Raw genomic sequence first — 22755 nt, forward strand, 5'->3', positions numbered from 1 at the left:
AAGATAGTGTTATCCATAGGAATTAATAAGACCTCGTGTTACATTTTCCGCCATCACATGGTCAGAAATGTACTGAACCAAAACTTTAATATAAATTCACATGCTAAGCATTGATAAAGCACTATTAAAGCAGAAATGAGGATATTTTTGTTTAAAGTGGAGTTGATCGATTTGGCAATTGAGGCATCCATATAACGATGGAGAAAAAATTTCTGTTCTAAATATGTGAACTCACAAACTTTCTTTTTAGCCCCGAGAAGTAGTGGAGATTCGAGAATGCAGTTCTTTATTTCATTGAAAAGTAGAATCCTTTCATATATCGTTTTCCTTAAGTAATGAATCATTACACATATAAATATAACATAAAATCAAAACAGCAAGTCAAAAACATTTTAATAAATAATATATTTTATAGGAAATGTACATTATTACTGACTTCATGTATGTCAGAGACCTTTCAATTTTATATACACTTCTTCTAAAATCAAATTCTTTTTCACATTTTTGATTTTGTTCATATGAGTTTAAGATACTATGATACACATTTGTATAATATTATCATCCCTTATTTTCTTCTTTGTTTGCGTATTATGGTTATCTTGTTTCTTTATGGAATTTCTGTTCTTTGTTTCTCTATTAAGTATTGGGCTGAAAAATGTCCATGGATTGAATTTCTTTTGGCCATATGTAAGAAAACAACAACATACTTATAAGATCTCCAGCTGCGTTAATCTCGAAAAGAAGGTCACGTGGATGGATATTTTAGTAGCATAATTATCCCGGTCATTCCTCCAAAATGGTGACAAACTTTAAACTTAAGAAAAAAAATTACTGGAGTGACCGGGTGAGCCGCCTGACCTCAATTCAATTCAACACATTTGGGAGACCATTGAAAGAAAACAGAGCACTTTCAAGATCTTCAACTGGAATAAGCAAAAATCTCTAATTCCACCTTATAAAAGTGCTTTTATTCATTCCATGTACGGATGATTTGCTACACCTCTCAAAAGCTACATTAAGATGATTAATTTTATTAAAAGTAAAGAAAAACTGAATAGTCTCAAAACTTTTGTTCTCAACTTTTCAAATTTAAATTTGTGTTTGTTTAATTAACAATTTTCACACACATCATTAGTTGCGCACATGTAGAATGGCTGTAGCCACAAATTACTAATCTACATAAATAAGAAATTTACCTTGCAGAAAAACTTAGAACAGGAAAATATATCGTCTCAAAAAATTTCAGAGCTACTATATATACCACATTTGACAGTGAACTGACCTTCAACAAGTTATGACTTCTAGCTCATTCATGGAAAGAGTCCAGATGATGATATTGAAAGTACGCATTAAATTTTTCTGAGGGAATTACTTATAAAGATTTTGGTTAATGCGTAAATTTCTTGAACGAAGACACATTTTGGACTCGTAATCACAGCCGGTTGATTTAATTTTGCATCATTTCATTGCAGTTGATTCCATTTAAAGCTGCCATATCATAGTTACACCACGGTAGCCAGCTTCATTTCTTGCAGTAGACATCTCAACGAGTGCTCTAATTTGCTCACGAATGATTACTAACTTTATCATTCGTATCCTCAGCTTATTCAGTGACACTACAACTGTCTTTAAGAGGACGTACTTTGATCCCACCAGTAGAAAACCAGTCCTTTTCAGCTGATGTCCCATTCTTCCAGAATTTTTTCCAACTCATACTTTAAAGCTCGAAACGATGGCCTGTTTTCTGGTAGCTAAAAAATAAAAAGAAACATTATTCCATTATTTTCACACTGACTGTTTCAAAATTAGCTCCTCTACTTTAAAATGAACCCCCCCCCCCCCCCGAAAGGGAAAACTTCAGTCATTCGTCTCTTCTGACCACAGAACCGCAGCAATAGGATAACAATGAAAAAAGTTGAAGGAGCATATTAAAACTTTTTTTGACACAAAAATTATTTGCCCCCGTTATCGAGATATAAAGTCTTAAAGTCTGCCGAACTTTTCAAAAAAGCGCCAAATAAAACGCTTGGCTAGATATTGAAGTTACCCCGCAATTTCATCGTCTGTATGAGACAGGACATCCACTTGCAAAAAATGTGAAATATGTCTTACATTACACATCGAAGCCAGCGAAATTTGGCGACTTTTCTTAAAATTTCTGCAGATTTTAAGATCTCACATTTCGATAACGGGGGTCGCAAGCGCAAATAATTTGAATTCAAAAACATGTTTTACAATGCTCTTTCTATTGCTACTGATTTCATTTTGTTTCATTATTATACTGTAGTGTGGTTTCCTGGTGAGATGGAAAATTTAGTTTCCAACATTGCAAAGAGTAACTTCTAACTTTATCCTTCGATTGCATCATGTCGCTGCCGTGAAAGATGGTCGTATCGAACCCAGTGCAATCGAGCTTTCATGCATTCTTTAAAAGACATTTTCGCTACAGCGCTCTCCAAGTTCCATTTTTAAACTATTTTGAGAATCGGTTCATAAAAAATTTCTGGCCTGTCTGTCCAACATACATTTCTTTTTTCACCTTTTTCTCTTTCACTATTTTGCTGTTGTGTCATTTCAAAGTAGGATACACTGTTAAAACCACAGGTTGCGTTTGGCACCTTTCAGGGGTGAAACGCTTGTTCACCAGCGACACCCAATACGGAGCCGGAATAGCATCTCTTACTAGGGCGAAAAATTGGCACCTTTTAAAAGACAGGCAGCGCGGGGGAAAAGAAGGAGCCTTCGGAGAGAAAAATAGCACCCTCACTGATTTCTACAGTAGATCCTCTTCCCCCTCCCCCCTATTTTGTGCGTTTTTGAATATTATTGTGTTCTATTTATTGTTTGGGTTTATGATAGACAAAGTCTTGGTACTTTTTTCACATTGAATTCATTTTGGATTAAAACTTATCATTTAAGGCATTTGATCACATTTCAGACTTTCCAACATAATATAGAAGTGTTCATGACTTCAATTTCTCTATCTGAGTTCTAACTCTCATAAAAACCCTTGGATTGCTCAGTAGTTTTAAATGATATTGACATTTACTATAGCATGATACTAAAAAATAAGAGTGTAGGCATTTAATGGATAATTTACAAGCACAGCCAAAAATATTCAGTTATATTACAATCACGGAAATATCAAATCATTTCATAAAATGCAGGCGTTCAAAATATTTTAATCAAGAGTAACATATTGATACGTATTATATAGTTCGACATTTGAATATCCTATTTGAACATAAGTAATCTAAAAAAGCACTTTTTTTTCTTTGTTAAATAGAAACTTTTTTGACATTAAAAATCAAAACAAATTTTTAGCATCCTACATAATGAAAAGCATTGGAAACAGAAATTAAAGAGAGAGAAAAAAAAAATAAACGCGTCTAGACACTGCATTCAGTTTTTGAAATAACACCAACGAAATATTTTCACGTAATGAGTCATGGCATGAAACACACAGAGAGATTTCTTTTCAAAGCTTTTTTTTTCTTTGCTTCGTCTACGCAGATATTTTATTGAGAAGCGGAAGATAAAGACATTTAGTGTATCTGCTGTAGACGTTAATTACATCATTGAATTTTCATCCCGGTTACTTATTAATTATTTCGTATTGCTAACAATAAGCATTTTTGGGGAAAATCCATGAGACCGCAGACGTGACAAGCAATGAACACCATATATTAGTACACGTGATAAAAAAAGTCATACATCACTATGTTAAAACGGTTAACTATAAACAATAAGCAGTACTCAGTTTACTTTGTTGAAACACAACTCTGAAAACACTAAAAGCCTGTTGGAAAGCCTTAAATGTTATACCATGATTAAATGCCTGTACTTACGCAAGGTTTTGAAGGTTTGTCCCAGAAATGTGGAATTTTAATCCAGCATAATTGTCTATTCAATGTGAAAATTTAATGTACCAACAACTACGTTGCAGCATCGTCGTCCGCCAATAAAGTGGCTGAATTGAACTTATGCCGGAGTGCACAGCGCATGTGCGAGCGAGGCACCTTTGCGGAGGAAAAGAGTCGCTACTGGCTACTGCGTGAGCTGATGGCCCTTCATTACTTTCTTTCATCCACTGAGGTGCTAAAAGATATCGGAACAATATTTCCTAGCCTCTGTGGCACCCTGTGGCTCCGTCTTTGCACCCTACGGCAGAAAATCGCACCCAGCTGGCACCTCTGGTTATAACAGTGTAGTCGATTCTGAAACACCCCTGTACATAAACGTATGCAGCTAATTGAAATGTGCTGCTAACATTGCTTCAACTGATTCATTGTTAGTTAAGATATTATTATAGGATAAAAATACAGCTTGTTCAAGGCCCACATTCCAAGTAGAGAAAGATTCCTTTTGTCAGTTTGCCATCAGCAGTGGAATGTGGGGCAAAGGGAATTATTAAGATAATTTTCTTTTATCAAAATGAACAAATTAGCAATTTGGTTTGAAAATTGCAGTACATAAAGAAACAGCAATGTATTTTAATAAAACTTGTAATGAAACATTATTTTTAATTTTTTCAGCATATTTTTACCTTTAAAAGAAGTAGAAAATTGTTTTTCTTGGAAAATATTATTCAGTGTAAATACTTTCTTACCATAAAAGCTTATTTAAAATAATTTTGATCAAATGAATAAGTAAGTAAAAGAACAAGTGAAGTAATGAATAGATAATGAAACAATAAAAAACTAATTCATAAATGAAAAAATGACTAATTAGTATATGGGGAAAAAATAATCTAGTGAATAAAATAGTGAATGAATAAGAAAAAATGGGAATGAATGAATAAATAAGTGAATTATTAAATGAAGGAATGTTAATGAATTAATTAATAAATGAATATGTAAGTGGTTTAATAAATGATTGAATAAGTAAAAGAAATGAACTATTTCACTTGTCCTGCATGCACTTTGACTAATTGTGCACAACTTTCAAAGTAAAAATACGCTTAATATTAAATAAATACTGCACCCAATATTAAAAGGTCTTAATTATTATTTAAAATGTTAAAAACGAGAACTTAAGCATTTTATAGTAACAAACATAGTTTTTTGACTTGCAACAAATCATTACAATAGGAGTATAATAGTCTAAAAATTGCTTGTATTATCATATGCTTTGATCTTCAGAGATAACTTTTTCTTGGCTGGAATAGAGTGTATGTGTTACTGCATAGATAAAATGTGACCAGACTGGTGGCGTAAACGTAAATATTTCACCATTTCACTTTGTCCCACATTCCGCTATTTTTAGTCACTAGTAAAAAAACTTTTTCAAAATTTACTAAAAGATATTATAATTTCGAATCATTTTGTCAAATATGTAATTAAATACGTGTATGAAAGCGAAAACACTTCATTCGTAATTATTAAAATAGCTATCCAAACGTTTTTGTATTTCAACTATATTTAAGAACATTTTTTAGAATTTTACATAGCCTTGTATCCAATTGCATACAATCTTCCCAGCCAGCCAGTGTGAATTGGTGTAATGGTGCAAAAAGGTATAATTTTGGAAAACCCCATTTTAGGTTTTTATGCTTACTTAAAAGTACATTTTGAAATCATTGACTATATTTTATACATCAAGATTGAATTACCTCTTCCCAGCAGGACTTCATGATGGTATAAACTTCCCAAGGACACGCTCGTGGTACGTCTAATCTTTGACCTCTTTGCACTTGCTCCACTACTTCTGCATTAGTGGCTCTGCCGTAAGGAACTTTACCACAAGTGAACACTTCCCACATCAAGACACCTAGAAGCAAATAGACAAGGTAAGCAGCTTTCAAAAAATAAAGATTTTTAACTTTCAATAAGATAATTTAAATTATGATCACTGTTGTTCGACTGCTAGGCATAGAAAAACTGCTATTATTCTAAACATTTAAACAGTTATCACCAACTTATAATAGAATATCTCATCATTCTTTATTTTAACATGTTATCAGTTATAAGAAATGAAAAAAAAAAGAAAAATTAATTTGAATTTTGACATCTTGAATTCAAATTATGTTTTTCGCAATCACGAGTGTGTGTATGTAGGCGTGTGTGTTCGTGTGTGGGGGTATGTGTGTTTGTGTGTAGTATGTGTATGTGTGTGTAGGTATGTGTGTTTGTGTCCGTGTGCTGGCATAAGTGTGTGGGTAGTTGTGTGTATGAATGTGTGTGTGAGGGCGGTATATGTGTGTGTAGGCATATGTGTTTGTGTCTGTGTGCAGGCATGAATGTGTATGTAGTTGTGTGTATGTGTGTGTGTATGTTTTTGTGTGTGTGTGTATGCGTAGGTGTCTGTATGTATGCGTGTATGTGTTTGTGTATGTGTTTGTGTGTGTATGTGTGCGTGTGTGTGTGTGTAGTTGTGTATGTATGCGCGTGTGTGTGGGACATGGATACAACCTGGAGACGCTTTCGCTATAGGAGCAGCATCGTGAGGAGCCGGTCGATGGTGATGGTGCGGAGGGTGGCGGTGGGAAAATAAAATGATAGCACGCCAAAAACAGTCAAATAAAAGCAATAAGCAATCGTGATTGCTCAACAAAAAAAAAAAAAAGTGTCAAATTAATGATATACTACGCTCATATTTATAGGGATAGTCATCAGAATCAGAAACGAAATCAGGTTTTAATTGTTTATAATAGGGTGAATGTTTAATTACGAGCATGCTTCAGGAATTTTTACATAATTACGTGGAAGTGGCTCAAAATTAGCCTAAAAGCTGAAAAATGTTATAATGTTTTTGTCATTTTGCTAAATATTACTAAGTAAACTGTTTTAGATACTGAGAAATTCGCCATGCCATAAGTAATATTGCGAAGGATGGTTTAACTTTATTGATAGTATTTTCAGAAAAATCCTGAAACACGTCAACTTTAGTTTGTTTAGTTTTTCAAATTTTCAACCATTATTTGAAATTTTGTAACTCCAGTTTAAAATAAAAGAATATATTGTACCCTCTAATTCCCATTTATCAAATATTTAGGGGTAAATTTCACCCTGTGTAAGGTATTTGTTGCAGATTTAAAAAAAAAAAAAAAACACGGGTTAAATATTTTTAAGTGTTTTATCGATGTGCAAAGTTTTATTTCAATCGGTGATTCACACTTGGGTAGGATTACTTCTTACTATTAAAAATTTTACCCCATGACATGCAATGACGTCTGGGAAACTTCATTCATTTTTAGTGGCATTCAACACAGATGTCTCCATAATCTCATTGCCTTCATGTTCCCTCAGGAAATAACATAACTGCTGAAACTTTTATTAGTGTCGATTATTACTGCTTGAAAAGTGACTGGAAACATTTCTGTTGTAACCTTACTAGAGAAAAAGGTAGATCAGTTGAATTCAACGACTTTACATGGTAATAAAATTACTTAGTTATGATAACTTTAACCCCTTGGCATACAATGTCTTCTGAGGGATTTCAATCATTTTAGTGCCATTTTAGACAGGCGTTATTAAAACGACATGGATTTTATGTGTCCTTATAGACTTTTTGACGTTTCTGAGACGTTATTGTATGAGGGTCTTTCAATAATTAAAGAGACAAATTTGAGCGGGGAAAAAACTGTTGGTAATGCAAGTTTGTAACACTTGGGATCTTATGTTGACCTCACTGGGAGGAGTTCTAATCAGCTGATTGATCAACATTGCTCGGATTATAACCTAAAAATTAAGTTAAACGATGTTGGGTCTTTAGAAAATTCCACATTGGTTGAACAACGCTATACGATTCTTTTTTGATTGTTGAAGGTGAAAAACCAGCTAATGTATTCTCTAGAATGACTAAAGTGCATGCTGAATGTTGTATGTACCGTGGAAATTTTTGAAGTGGGTAGAAGAGTTCAAAAGTGGTCGAGAATCAATGTCTGACGAACACCGTTGGCCTATTGAAGTTTCAACTTCCTCACTTCAAACTCGAGTTGATTACATTATTCCTGCTGACCGCCGTGTTACGTTGAAAATGATTGCAGTAAAAGTTCAAGTTAGGGTTGGTACAGTTGAATACGCAGAGGAAAGGTATGATTCTCAAGCAAAGGCAACACACGTCCTCACGTTGCTCAATTAAACCTTGAAACCATTGATAAAATGGGGTGGAGGCACTCCCTCATCCTCCATATAGCCCCAGTTCAGCACTCTCTGATTGTTATTCGCTTTGTCCACTGAAGGAGGCATGTGTGAAGAAGCTTCAGGATTACGAGGATGACAAGAGATTTGTCTGAAATTGACTCCGACACCAAGACAAAAAAATTATTTGCAGTCGGTATATAAAATAGCTCGTATCCCTTTGTGACAGGTGCATAAATGTTGATGGGGATGATTATGTTGAAAAGTAGGAAAAGCCTTATACTTCGTAGAAAAAAACTTTTTTCTCCAGGTCAGTTTGTCTCTTTAACTATCGAGTGACCTTCGTATGTCAAGGAATTAACAGAATTTCAAACACTTTTAATGGAGAGTTGTCTTACCGTAGGCCCAAACGTCTGATTTGCTGCTGAATCTCGTGTAACCTAGAACTTCTGGAGGCGCCCATTTTATGGGGAATTTTGCTCCCCCGGAGCTCGTATATTCATCGTCTATCACATATCTAGAAAAGAAAACCTGATTCAAACTTTCTGATTCACTTAACAAAAAGCATGAAATATAAAACATACATTGAAATACTAGTTGAAAGTTTTTACATAATTAGTTTTTATCGTAGTATGAAAGTAGTGCACTTTTTCGTTTTCCGTTTAAGAAGAAATTGAAGGTGTGATTCCGTTGTGTGTTCATGACCAGGAGATGTGACATTCGACGACAAAGGAAGATTTCATAAAATTTATTATCGTGACATTTGATGTGTTTTGAGCAAATGAAAAAAAAAAACCGTTGTTCCTCTTTTACTCAATGCGTTTTTTTAGATCATTGCAGTTGAGAACTAAATTCTTGGCTGTCTATAAATGATGTCACTTTTTTTTTCAGAAGTTTTTTACCTTCCTCCCCCTTTTTGTCACATGTCACGCTATTTTTCACTTTCATGGTCAAATGAAAAAAATCCGTGACATCATTTCTTGTTACCCCCTTCCTCCCCCCTTGTCGCAAACTTTCGGAATTTTATGAACTCCCCTCCCCTCAAAGCGCGAAATCATTTTTTCACAATCTTTTTACTAGAAAGTAACCCAGACAACGTCGACAAATATCGGCAAATATAAATTTTTAATCATTTAAAAAAAAAACCATCATTGAAATTTAGAATGAAAAATATGCATCTCAGTTAGAATTTATCTTTAAAAAATATCATTTGCAGCACATTCGTTTGCACAGAAAGAAAAGTGCGTTGGCTTGACCGAATCAGTTAATCCATCCATTACTTTTGTTAATGTTAACTCTACGGTAATTCTTTATGTGTATTTCAAATTTTACATCTTCCTATATTCCTTAATACGAAAATCTAAATCAAAAGTCAGAATGTATGTAACTCCTTGATTTTTCGGTGCTAAAAAAGTACGTTTTAGCACTCATAGTTCATCAGATAAAAAAGTTTTCATTTCTGCAGCACTATTGGAACCCTTATATTTGAAAAAAGTGTCTTATTTGTCTGAATGTGCACTAAAATGCGTTCCGTGTTCCCAATATGCTCCAAGAATGCATCGAATGCTTCCCGCTTAGGGTGATAATTTAATTTAAGGAACACATTTGAGTACAGATTATGGACTCATTTGCTACTTTGGTTGGGACTACATTTGGGCACACTCGTTATATCATCGCTTCCCTTTCGTACAAGCATAATCGAAACAGCTTTCTTTATCTACCAGTCAATTGAATCCCTAAACATGATACTACCAGAAATTGAGTTAAAATGAATCACTATCAATTGGAGTTTCGAATGCCTTTATGAAAGATGACCTTCCCTGGTGAAAGACCATGCGTTGCCCGACAGTTGACTGCTTCCAAACGCAATTCCAGTAAAATCAACATATAAAAAAAAAAAAAGTTCCCATAAGTGTGCAAAATGCTGGATAAATCAAACACGTATTCTGAAAGTGTCCTCAGAATTGATCTGAAAACTATTTCAGAAAGTGCTTTTAAGTTCTCTAAAAAGGGACAAATGCCTGTGTTTAAAAAGTTTTCAAAAAGTATTTAAAGATTTGCAGTGTACCAAACTAAAAATCCGTTTAATAGAAAAGTAGGCTAAAATTGTTTTATATGACTAATAGACAGGCTGGCATAGTTTTGAAGTACTGAAATGATTTGATATTGTAACGGATTCGGTGCGGTTTCCAACTTTCTTGAAAGGATGACACAGTTCTTGATTTAAAAAAAATACAGGAAATTTATTTACACTATGTACAGGAAAGAGCGTCAACAACTGCTAAATTATTTATCAGCAATTAAGCAATTATCACACAACACCGTAAACTCAACGTTTACACACGTATTTACTTCCAAATACGAAAACAACACAGCGAAATGCCTCGCTATAAACAGAGCTAATACACACTCTCAGTACAAATTCTCAATCGAAACTAACTCTTTATCCAGCGTAACCGTTTATATACACACCGAAAAGAGAAATCTCAAAGATTCCAGAAAATGCTACAACGTTCTACAACTACACTTTCATTGATAAAATCAGTGAATGGAATAAGAAAAAAAAGAATAGGGGGTTGTATACTTTAGCCATATGTTAAGGGGTTGTATATTCATTACGGGAAACTATTTACAGGTTACGTTACTATAATAATTACTATTTACAGGATTAATAACAATATCATGGGAGGCCAACGCGTCTATACGACGTCCATAGAAACGACAGCAACTTTGTTATGTCTGAGAATTAAACAATATACTTCAGATTCTGACACCATAATGGATTCGTTCAGCTAGCACTGCACAAATAAATCAATAACACTACACTATAGTATGGTTCTGATAAGAAGAGTTTTGAGCTTGGACGTGTTTCTTTTTGTTTGGGGAGAAAGAGTTCTTTAATGGGGCAAAAGGCTATTAACTAATGGCAGTCCGTCATTGGCAAAATAAACCGGCCTTCCTTACCCTTCTATTGACAAACTGAATAGTTGAATCCTGCGTCCATCGGAGTTCAAGCTATAATTTTTTTTCTATGAAAAAATATTTATTCGTAGAAAAATCGTTAGTAAACACGAAGAGTTCTTTCCGTCTGGTAGTTTGTGAAGGGATGTGAAGGGATGTAAATACCTGGCAAGTCCAAAATCCGCCACTTTGAGGACGGATCTTTCCCCCACCAAACAATTTCGCGCTGCTAGGTCGCGGTGGATGTAGTTCTGTTGTTCTAGATAGGCCATGCCACTGCATACTTGAAGACACATGTCCAAGAGCAAAGCTGCTTTTCCAGACAAACGAGTTTCGTTCTTCCTCAGGTACTTCAAAAGGGAGCCTATTAATACAATAATAGTTTAGAATCAATGTAGAGAACACTCCAAGCAAATACAGTAAACTCCGTCTATCTTCGGCACCTTGCTAAACTAGCAACTGTGAAAATTGGCCCTTTTTAGGAGATCCAAAACCCCACATAACGCGTTTAGTTATTTTCAATGTTTCAATCTTTATTGATAAGTTTAAGTGTAAAACTATAGTTTGAAGTAATTATAACCAGTAGGAAGCCATTTATGAATACTACGGTAAACCATCGAATTTGAAAAACGCTATTCGCGATTTTTCACATTCGTTAGTTTAGCATGGTTCCAACGATATACGGCATTTTACACTTTGAAAAAGAAAATTTCTCGGTGATAATTAACAGAATGTAGGTTAATGTACACATTTTAAAAAATGGGAAAAATATTTTTAGACAGTCCGATTTCGTTTTTCCATCTCCCTTCTAATGACATCAAGCCTCCTAGAGTCACCAAAACCTAACTAGTTGAAACCTGATTTTTACATCTACACTACACTGTTAAAAATTCAGGAAACTTTTATCGTAAATATTGCTGTAAAATATTTAAAATAGCAGATAGCATTGTACTTTCCGTTACTCGATGTGACCCAACTCGTATGGTGGGCAGCAAAGCCGCCTGCCAATCCAAAGGTCCTGAGATCGAACCTGCTCCTCGCATTTTACGTTTTTTAACTCTTGTTTTTTCTACCGTAAAATTCTACAGTAAATTAGGATTTCACAGTAAAAGTTACTGGCAAGATTGATGCCAGTAACTTTTATCACAAAATTTCCGGATTTTTTTTAACCGTGTACTCATTGCTTTATATCTACTTACATACTGTTTTTTAGATCTATACTACTGAAGTGCGCAAACGAGTGACAGTACCTGCCTTGTTCTAAAAAAAATCCTTACCCTCACCAATACGGTTTTGGTGTAACGTAGCTTGATCTGTTTCAGTTGATCTGTTTGCACGATTTGCTCCCGTACTGTTTGTGTAATCTGTTTACAATACCGAGCGATCCTCTTTCATCCTTTACATACATTTTTCACATAATCTGTTGTCATTTATGCTATACTTTAAATGTCTGCATTTGTTATTGATCTATAAGCTAAGATTGGTTTATAACAAACCAAAGTGAAAAATCTTATAGGAAAGAGGCCTTTGGGAACAGCCAAAAAGTAGAGGTATTGTAACCTATAGATAGGGATTGGATAATTGTTCTAGTTGTTGAGGGAGAGTAGATGAAAATTTATTGGGTGATGCTTATTTTTTTCTAGTTGCCACATATCTTCTAATCCAAAATAAAAAAAAAAAAACTATATAGCTTTCTTTTGAAATTGCGTCTGAAACATCAAAATTGTCAGTTAAAATTAAGACTAACAAAATTTAATATTTTTTAAGATGAAATTTTTCTGGATACTTAAATTCTTAATGATACTTTTATTCTAAGTTTCACTCATCCGTAACTAGTTAACTAAGAACAAAAAATCCTTAAAATTACTGAATTTCAAAAAAAAAAAGAACCATTGAATGATAGAAGGAAACAGGTTTCGCGTAACAGGTAATAGAATCACGTGACTTGGGATCTTGGTCGCATCTTTTACAACCCGATGAAATGAACTCGATCCTTCGAGGTACTGATCCCTGTTCTAAGACGGAGGATAATTTTCTCAATTACGAATCGTTTGACGTTTAAATGAATATTTAAAAAAAATAACCATGTTTGTTCTAAAAATTCAGAATTGAATTCTAAAAGATAATAAAATAATAACAACGGCCGAAACATTTAATCAAATATCGATAATGGAATCATAAGATTTTAGTAAAAGATGTGTCGAGAGTACTTCTTGCTCTCGTCCCTTCAAGATTTAAACTATTTAAAAAATCTGCAATTGGAAAGGCTGGAATAAATGCACAGATGAAAAATCAAAATTGCTGAAGGGAACTGGGAAATTTTTCGTTTTCATCCATCTTGAATTTAACAACCTTACCGATTACAACCGGATAAAACTTACCGTGCTTCATGTATTCCGTGACAATACATATTAGTCTATGCTTGGTACAAACTCCATATAGCTGTACTAGATGAGGATGTTGAAGTTTGCTAGAAAAAAAAAAACATTTTTACTTGATTTCCGTTTGAAATAAACTGTTTCCACTATTATTTATTTTTTCTCCATTTTTACGTTAACCTTATTTTGTTGCAAAGAGTACTTTTCTTAACGATTACAACGATATTATGCCTAAATGGAAAACTTTTGCAAATAAAAGAAATAGCCTCAGATGGATGGCGGATGAACTGAAGAGAAAACAGACCACTTCATTTCGTAATAGGTAGGATCAGCAAGAACGCTCAAGCAGTCAAGTTTTCACTGCTGGCACGTTCTCGTTGATCCTACTTATTACGAAATGAAGTGGTCTGTTTCTCGTAAACCGTACCCAGAAAACAATTTCTGTGAAAGTCCCGTACTGTATAGAATTATGAAGAAGTATGCTGGAACTGAATGTACTAGTAGAAGTATGCTGGTGCAAGCAGGTAAGAGTTACGATATAACTCCCTGGAGTATTGTTTTGCATAATTCTGGTATCCTCCCCCCCCCCTTTAGCTACTACCTTTCGTTCGGAACTTAGAGCAGGAATATAAATGGAGGGAGCAAGTCCAATCATTGGCTTAGCAAAAGCTGAGGCTACGACTCCAAGTCGCGTGACTCAATAAAGACGATTGGTTGACATGTTTTGCGTGAAACTAGCGAAAGAAACCTGATTTCGTCCAATGTTTTGCTTAAAAATCTATCACGTGACTTGGGCTCTTCGGTTCACGTAAGAAAGTCTTCACTCCCTCCATTTTATCTCTTCTCAATGGTTTGGAAGAATCAGTGCGCTTTGAACTTCTATGCAACAATTTTGTTTCGGTATCAGTAGCTCTTTCCAATTCACCATTATTAAATGAATCAAGTTTCCTCACAGCATTAAAAATCACTACTTTTTAACAGCTAGTAGAAACGAACTGACGTGTGCATCACATGACTTCCTTTTGCTCTAATTTAATGTCATTTCCCAATTATTGGCAATTTAAATGTGATTCAATTGTTTAATCTCTAAACATCACCAACAGTGGACAAATTGAAACCAAATTTAAAAAAAAGAAAAAGAAGAAAAGATCGCCAAATTTGTCGCCAATTTGGCGACAAAGCGACCAAGAGACTGGCGGTATATTGCCAAGTGTCCGACAAATAATAACACCACTTGAGTTTACATCGGAATTAACAATGATTTCCACCCAAAAAGGGGCAAAAGATCCCCTTAGGAACATCCGAATGCTATCAAAAGGGAAGGTGCACAACTAGACTAAACTAGGAGTATACATACCAAATTTCAACTTTCTAGGACATACCGTTTTTGAGTTATGCGAGTTTGAGTTATGTGAGATATATACACACATACATACCTACATACGGACGTCACGAGAAAATTCGTTGTTATTAACTCGGGAAGTGTCAAAATGGATATTTCGGGTGACTGTACGTTCCTAGGCGTGTGATCGGGTCGAAAAAAAAACTCAACATCCATTCGGGGGTGAGAAAAAATGGAAATTAAGGCCGATTTTTGAGTGAAAACTTTTTCGCGAATACAATACTTCCTTTTTTGTAAAAGGAAATAAAAAGGAGCATTAAGACTAAAACAATAGAATTTTCATCCCTACAAAAGTCCTTACTTTTAAAATATTCCTTAGCACAAACTTCTTTAAAGTACATCAAATGTAAATAAACGTGTAAAAATTAATCTCGGAAAGAATTTAAATTTCAATTTACGATGTGACGAGGGGAGTGAACAGGGGGAGGGGGGAGAAGGGACACTTGTTGACCCAGGCCAGAGCCTGAACAAGGCCCGAGATTTTCAAAATGATTGGTGAAATATGTATAGGGATGTAGGGCAAACAATATGGTGGGAACCGTAAAAGTTACTTGTGACGGGCTCCAAAATTTCCGTGCAAGCCCCTGGATGTGTTTAGTGATGAAACTTTTCTAATTTTGCAGTTTTATCCGTAAATTCTTAGTTTCCTTCTTCTTCTTCTTCTTCTTTTTTTTTTTTTTTTTGCACACCACCTACTTCCCTTAAATTCAAAAACAATAATATGCAATTAATTTATTCATTCATTTTGTCCATTTAGGAACATACCTGGTTTAATATTTGATGAAATAAATTAAAAACAAGTTCTCGATAAAACACTTCAGCACTTGACTGATGAAAAACAATCACAATCAATAAACTGAAAAGAATTCCATCAAAACTCGCACAATGAAAAACACTCACACTCCGACTACTCTGACTAGTAAATCATCCCCTACCCCTCTTCCCGGTGATAGTCCAAGAGTAAGGGAAGCTGCTGTACCCACAAACAAAATTTAATTTTCAATTTTTGCTGGTCCCTGGGAATGGATAATCGATCGGTAAATTTTTCTGGCAGAATCTACAACTTATCATCTAATTTGGCAATTTTTGTAAGGTAAAAATCTCAAAACTTTCAAATTCAAAAAAAAAAAATTCTTAAAAACCATCTTTTTTGTCCGTGGGTACAACACCCCGTTCACCCCGCGGACAGGTGCCTTTGTACCGATGAAAATATAAAAAAATAATATATAAATAGGTCTGAGGAACTCAATTATACTCAATACATTTTCATAAGCCATTTTATATTGAAATACTTCCAACATCCATTGAAAATAACATTAAACAAAATATCCAACATAAATTAAACTTTGAAAATTAATCGTAGGTTTTTTTTCCCATTTTTTAAATTTTCCATAATTTTTATCATCAGTGAATTCTTTAAAAAAAAAAAAATATTACTCTTAAGAGAGTTAAGGATGTTATGAATAATTAAAATGTTTTTAAACAAAAAAATCCCTAGATCCAAGGTAGTATAGCTCTCTATGTACCTATATAATAACTTCAGTTTATATGGAAATTGAAACCTTTAACAAAATTAATACATTACAAAAAAAACTCAGTTAAACCAACAATTATCTAGAAAAGTCGACTTCAAATGAGAACAGGTGGGATTGACGGTCTGTAGATCCTACAACAGGTGGGGGGTTACTTCAACACTATATCTTCAAGCCCTACTTCAAATTCATCGTCATTGATGAAAGCAAATTTCGGACGCTGATGACCAGGCACCATTTTTAGGTAATTCACATTGTAAGAACACACAGGTGTGACCCAAGGCGACTAAAAATTGCCTTCCGTGGGTACACATGGTTATGTGTCCTTGGGTACAAAGGTACGCTATTTTGGTTTTGCAAGTCAGGCACATCGACAGAACCACAGTTTTACAATATTAAAAATCAGAAACAAAACCTTCAAACTAAAGGGAATCATGATACCTACAAATTAAATGAATAATACATTCCACGACGGAACGAAAACGTGCTGATGTGTGCATCATATGACTTCCTTTTACTCCAATTTAATGTCATTTTCCCATTATTGGTAATTTTAATGTGATTCAATAGTTTACTCCCTAAATATCAATACAGTGGCCAAATTGAAACCAGATTTTTAAAAAATTATATTAATTTGAATTTTTGGCATCTTGAATTCAAATTATGGTTTTCGCAATCACGAGCGTGTGTGTATGTATGCGCGTGTTTGTTTGTGTAGGCGCATGTGTGTGTGTTTGTGTAGGCGCATGTGTGTGGGTGCGTGTGTGTGTGAGTGTATGTATGCATGTGTGTGCGTGTTGTGTATGCAGTACTGTGCGTGTAGGCGTTCGTGTGTGTGTGTGTGTGTATGTAGGCATGTGTGTTTGTGTCTGTGTGCAGGCATGAGTGTGTGTATGTGTGTGTAGGAGTGTGTGCATGTGTAAGTGTGTGAGTTTGTAGGTGTGTGTATGTTTGCGTGTGTGTCTAGGATATGGACGCAACCTGGAGACGGTTTTCGCAAGAGGAGCAGCATCGTGAGGGTGAGGCCGGTCGACGGTGGTGCTGCAGAGGGTGCTGGCGGGAAAATAAAATCAGCGTAACGCCAAAAACAGTCATATGAGAACAATGAGCAATCGTAATTGCTCAAAAAAAAAAATGCCAAATTTGTCGCCAAGTTGGCGACAAAACTTGACGACCAAAAGACTGGCGATATATCGCCAAGTGTCCGCCAAATTGTAACACCACTTGAGTTTACGTCGAAATTAACAATGATCTCCCCAAAAAAAGGGGCAAAAGACCCCCCTTAAAAACACCCGAATGCAACCAAAAAGGGAGATGCACAACTAGACCCCACTAGGAGTCAACGTACCAAATTTCAACTTTCTAGGACATACCGTTCTTTAATTATGCGACATACATCCGCCCATACATACATACGTTCATACAGACGTCACGAAAAAAACTCGTTGCAACTAACTCGGGAGTCGTCAAAATGGATATTTCGCGTGTCTATACGTTCTTAGGCACTTATCCACGTGTGGTCGAGTTGGAAAAAAAAACAACTCAACGTTCATTCGGGGTGAGCAAAATGGAAATTAAGGTCATTTTTGAGTGAAAATGTTTTCGCGAATACAATACTTCCTTTTTTGTAAAAGGAAGTAAGAAAAGAAATTGCTCATGTTTTTTTTTAATTAGATCCTACTAAAACCGAAAAAATGTGATAGAATCTTAAATGTTTGTTTGATGGCGTTGAAATTTCTTGGAGTACCGGAGAGGGCTGTGACACATACGTTGAACCCCAACTAGGATTTCGCTCGATGATACAGGGAATTTCCCGGCCAACGTCCGTAGGTACAACCGTCCGTGGGTACAGCAGCTTCCCCTAATCATTACGAAACATCTTGGGCAGCAAGAAAAGGTTTCAAGAAGAAGCTATGCAGAGCAGCACCCTCCCTTACGTAAATTGCCAATGCCAATACTTTTTCTTCTTGGTGTGAGTATTTTGCTCATGGCAGGGGGGGGGGAGGCGGAGCTCTGAGTGGTTAAAAAAAAACATAGGCTCAAAAATTGTAAAAGTACGGAGCATTTGACATAATCTTACGTCATGACTTTAGCTTCATCGATGAAATCGTCCTCAGACATAGTTCCTTCTTTCATCATTTTAACGGCAACATCGATGTGCCCCCTCCATTTGCCTTTCCTCACCACCTAAAAAAAATGGGACATAGTTTAGGTAAGAGTTGAAAAAATCAATGTAAGTGTAATTGAATAATATTAGTGAAAATGTTGTTACCCCAAACTGTCCACTTCCCAGTTCTTCTAGCAGAGATAATTCGGATGCATCAATTTCCCATTTGTCTGTAAAGTAAATGTCAGAACTAGTTTTAACATCAGACTTTTAATGAGCATTAACAACTTAGCAATGATCAAATTTAATAAATGTATCGGTACTTTTAATAGTTTTTGCAGCTATCCGTTTTCTACATTTGAGTTTTCATAATTCAGCAAGCAAAAAACAGAAAATTCATTTTATATGAAGAAGTTATCCTCTTCTATCGTTTTAGGGGCATATTTAGGGGCTACTTCAACTCCATTGTGTTCGATTCAATTGATCTCGCTCTACCTGTAGTGTAACGAGAAATTTCCTTAGTCCCATCCAGAAGGAAACACCTCGCTGTGCTACTTGTAGATATAATTGCATCGAATCGAACACAATTGAGTTAAATACGCTCTTAATTCTTTCCGCGTGCAGTAACTCTTTACTAAAGTAGTTCAGTATTTATTTTTACAAAATATCCTGTTCCACTCATTTATACCTCTGTTATTAATAATCTAATGTTCATAAGTAACACTAACAATGGATGAAAATAATTCTCACGTGTGGAACACGAGTACGGTTGTACGCATGTTTCGTAGTACTCACAAAATGATCACCTGCGGCACGGAGCAAAAAATATAGGTCCACATGTCTAGTTTTCTCTCACACTTTAAACAGTTCGAAACAATTAAGTTATTCAAAATTCACGAAAGTCTCAGTCTATGGAAAGTAGAACACAGTAGGAGCAGAGCCTTCTTTTCAACTGTATCTTTGTCGCATGGACCTTCTTCCAAATCGACTCCAACTGTTGCAAGGACAACCTTTATACGGACAAAGCCGAAAATGTGGCCAGGGCTGACCTCCATACTTTTGGCCCCATCTGACTTTCTTTTTTTTTTTTTTCTTTCCATGCTTCTTGTACTTGTCACGCGACAACAACAGCAGTAGAAACTTTAGTGTCTCTCGCAAAAATGGTGGTGCAATAAATTATTAGTTTTGTTCGACTTGCAGCAGAGCACAACATTAAAGGATTTTCTTGAAAATGAATCTTCTCTGAAACAAAATGGTTGCATGCTTTTAGGGCCAGTCATATCTAAGACGGCTATGTCTATGGAAAAATTTTGAAATTTCCTAACTTAAACTTAAGTAAATTACCATTTGATTACCGAAATATGTAATACATTCATCACATGTCCCATTATTAGTTTTGTTGTATAAAAATATTTATCTGTTTATTGCGTAATGCAGTTTCTTCAATGTATAAATATTTTTAATTGAAGCAGTTATACAGTGAGGATAAATAGAAACACTTAGTCTCCTTTGCTTTCCGGGCGATGATGTATTTACTTACACAATGCGAGTAGGCAGGGGGCCTTCGTGGACAATTTGTGTAAAGCGATAGCTCTGAGAGCAACTGTCCCTGAGCACAACTGTTAGTAAAGTAGAGTAAGAGTTTGATTCCCACCGGCACCCTGAGCATTTTATACTTTCTCTGTAATGTAAATTATACCATGAATTGTGCTATATGTGCTATGTGGGAGCATAGTAAAATGTCTGCAATAAAATTTACGTATGTAAAAAAAAGGAATTAAGTATTCCAGCTCATTTTCAGCTAAGTGAAACTGATTTTACGAAATATCAAAAATTAGAACGATCGTGCTGACGTTTCACTCTTTCCTTTGAATTGGAGAGAAAATCAGTTACGAAACAAAAAGAAAAACAGGGTGGTTTCGGTATTAACACCTTAAAGATGTATGAATGAAGAAGTAGTCAAGAAACAAAAGAGATGAGATGAGAGATTTACCGTGGCTGAGTGCAGTGGTGTTGGGAACGCAGTCTACAGGACTACTAGGATTTTGCTTTAACCTGGTGGCTAATCCAGCACTGTTGTGCTTGTGGTAATAAATAAGGTCTTCAATGGCAGCAAAGGCGTGCTTCTCAGATAAGTAGAACTCGCCTTTGTCGTTTGTTTTGATGTGGTAGTGCTTCACGTGAGGCTGTGAGCTGCAAGAAACAGAAACACTTCTTTCGAAGAAATCAAAACCTTATTAGAAAGATGTTTTTTTTTCATTACACAACGTCATTTTCAAAAAACATTTAAAATCCAAAGTATAAGATATAAAGTTTGATCGTGGATATTCAACACGTCATGCACATTTATGACAAATACCCAATCAGGCCACACGAGTATTGAAGGATAACCGTTTTTGTTTACAAACTTTCAACAAAACCCCTTAAAACGAAATTGCCCTTCAATTGCCCTTGAATAAAACGAAACAAAATCTGTCTTTTTTTTTTAGGTGTAGAAGTAATAGAAATCTTTAAATAAAACGTTTGGTTTTGTAAAAAATTATGTTTTGTAACTATAACTAATAAAATTTGAAAGCTATTTGTTGCTTAAAATTACATTTTGCAAATATATTTAAATGAAAAACGGTTATGTGGTACTTTTTAAGGTAATTATCCAGTCTACTTGGCCTCGTTTAAGTAATGAGCAAATATGATTATTACATTACTTTAAAGGCTTATGTCTCTTCTACGCCCCAGAAAAACAAGACAGTTTTTGTTTTTTTTAAAGCGAAATGTAGCGGCTTCTCACACTAGCATTTTCAAATTTTTATTACTTACCCTACAAGTTGCTTTTGGGGAGTGAAAAAAACCCATGTTTTCAGTTTTTCTTAAGTTTAAGCAATTTTTTCATAATAAAGAACTATCAGTATCGACTTATTTTTTTCTGTACTTCTAGTATGCATACTCAACTACAACACGAAACAAAATTAGCTTCATACAATAAATCCATCATCGATTGTTTTAGGCTCAAAATGACGAAAATGGCACTTTTTCAACCATGATTTGACAACGAAAAATTTCTAATTAGACCGTTTTCGTCATTTTTTCGCAATTTTTTCGTCATGAAGGACTACTAGTATCAACCTACTTTTTTCTGTGCTTCTAGTATGCAAAACTAACGACAACAGGAAAAAAATTAGCTTCCTACTGAAAGTCGCTCATCAACTTCTTTAGGCTCAAAATGACAAAAACGGCACTTTTTCAACCGTGATTTGACAACCAAAATTTTCCAATTAGGCTTAACCTAATTTTTTTCTTTTCATGCACAAATAAAAGTTCATTCTTTCACCTTTAAAACAAGACGTATTTGATCTTCTTACAAATTTAAATAAATTTACTAGAGCTTTTTGAAAAAGGATCAAAATAGCCAAATTTTACTCATCCGCTGAGCAAAAAAATAGCTGTATCTTAGCAATAAAATGTTTCCAAGAAAAAAAAATGGTACATATTACCTATCAAATTTCATCAAAATTAAAAATAGTGCGGCACGGCCCATTTGTTGATTAATATGGAATGCCCCATATACATAGATTGGTAGAGGGTTAATACTTACACTCGCGTGAAAAGAGACAAGGTGAACATTCCTTTCGATGAAGAGTTTCGGACAAGAAAAGTTCCTTCCTTATCTTCTCGTTTCAGAAGGATTTCACAGCGTTGACGACTCATGTCACCTACATACCAGCTAAAAAAAGGAAACCCAATTAATATTACTTAATATCGAAACTGTGATATAAGAAGTAGTGCATTTTAGAAAAATCACAAAAGCGACAAGGTGAATAACACAAAAATGCTCTAGGCCTGTAAGAAATAAATAATTACATTTGCTAAAAGTAAAAATGTAGTCAACGTTAAAAAAACACAAACTTGTCAAAAAACAAATGCAAAAAAAAAAGTTGCAGAAACGTGTTTCGGGCTAACAAGGGACCCCTTTTTCAAAGCAAAACGTGTAAGCTTCTTGATGCAAAGATACCCAACAAGCGCTGTTCATGTAACACCAAAACACGTGTCTGCAATTTTTTTTTGCAAATTTGTGCTTTCTTAACGCTGTTGATTGCATTTTTGTTTTCGGCTATTAGATCCTCTAAAGCTGCAAAAGTATTTTTTTAAAAATCTTGTATTAAAGAGTAAAGGTGGGGTATATAAAGGAAATAAGATTTTTGAAAAAAGTTCAATCTAATGCCATTCTTATGCAATTATATCTAGATTTTATACTAAGCCTCGTGTCACAAATTGAAATGGAAAACATCCTCGAATT

General features: G+C 34.9%; 1 protein-coding gene across 2 annotated transcripts in view; it reads right to left on the reverse strand.

The window, feature by feature from the left end:
- Positions 1 to 376: 376 nt before the first annotated feature.
- Positions 377 to 22755, reverse strand: part of LOC129231336 (tyrosine-protein kinase Btk29A-like) — an 83127-nt gene continuing 60748 nt past the window's right edge. For both annotated transcript variants that reach the window (XM_054865627.1, XM_054865626.1), the window contains exons 5-13: positions 22054 to 22182; positions 20455 to 20654; positions 18627 to 18691; positions 18435 to 18541; positions 13424 to 13512; positions 11208 to 11406; positions 8480 to 8598; positions 5612 to 5769; positions 377 to 1751 (exon numbers count right to left, since the gene is read on the reverse strand). In XM_054865627.1, the coding sequence (XP_054721602.1) occupies positions 1674 to 1751; positions 5612 to 5769; positions 8480 to 8598; positions 11208 to 11406; positions 13424 to 13512; positions 18435 to 18541; positions 18627 to 18691; positions 20455 to 20654; positions 22054 to 22182 (1144 nt within the window). In that variant the 3' untranslated portion in view covers positions 377 to 1673. The remainder of the gene's footprint in view (positions 1752 to 5611; positions 5770 to 8479; positions 8599 to 11207; positions 11407 to 13423; positions 13513 to 18434; positions 18542 to 18626; positions 18692 to 20454; positions 20655 to 22053; positions 22183 to 22755) is intronic.

This window comes from Uloborus diversus, chromosome 10, assembly GCF_026930045.1.
Source record: "Uloborus diversus isolate 005 chromosome 10, Udiv.v.3.1, whole genome shotgun sequence".
In the NCBI taxonomy this organism is placed as follows: Eukaryota; Metazoa; Arthropoda; class Arachnida; order Araneae; family Uloboridae; genus Uloborus; species Uloborus diversus.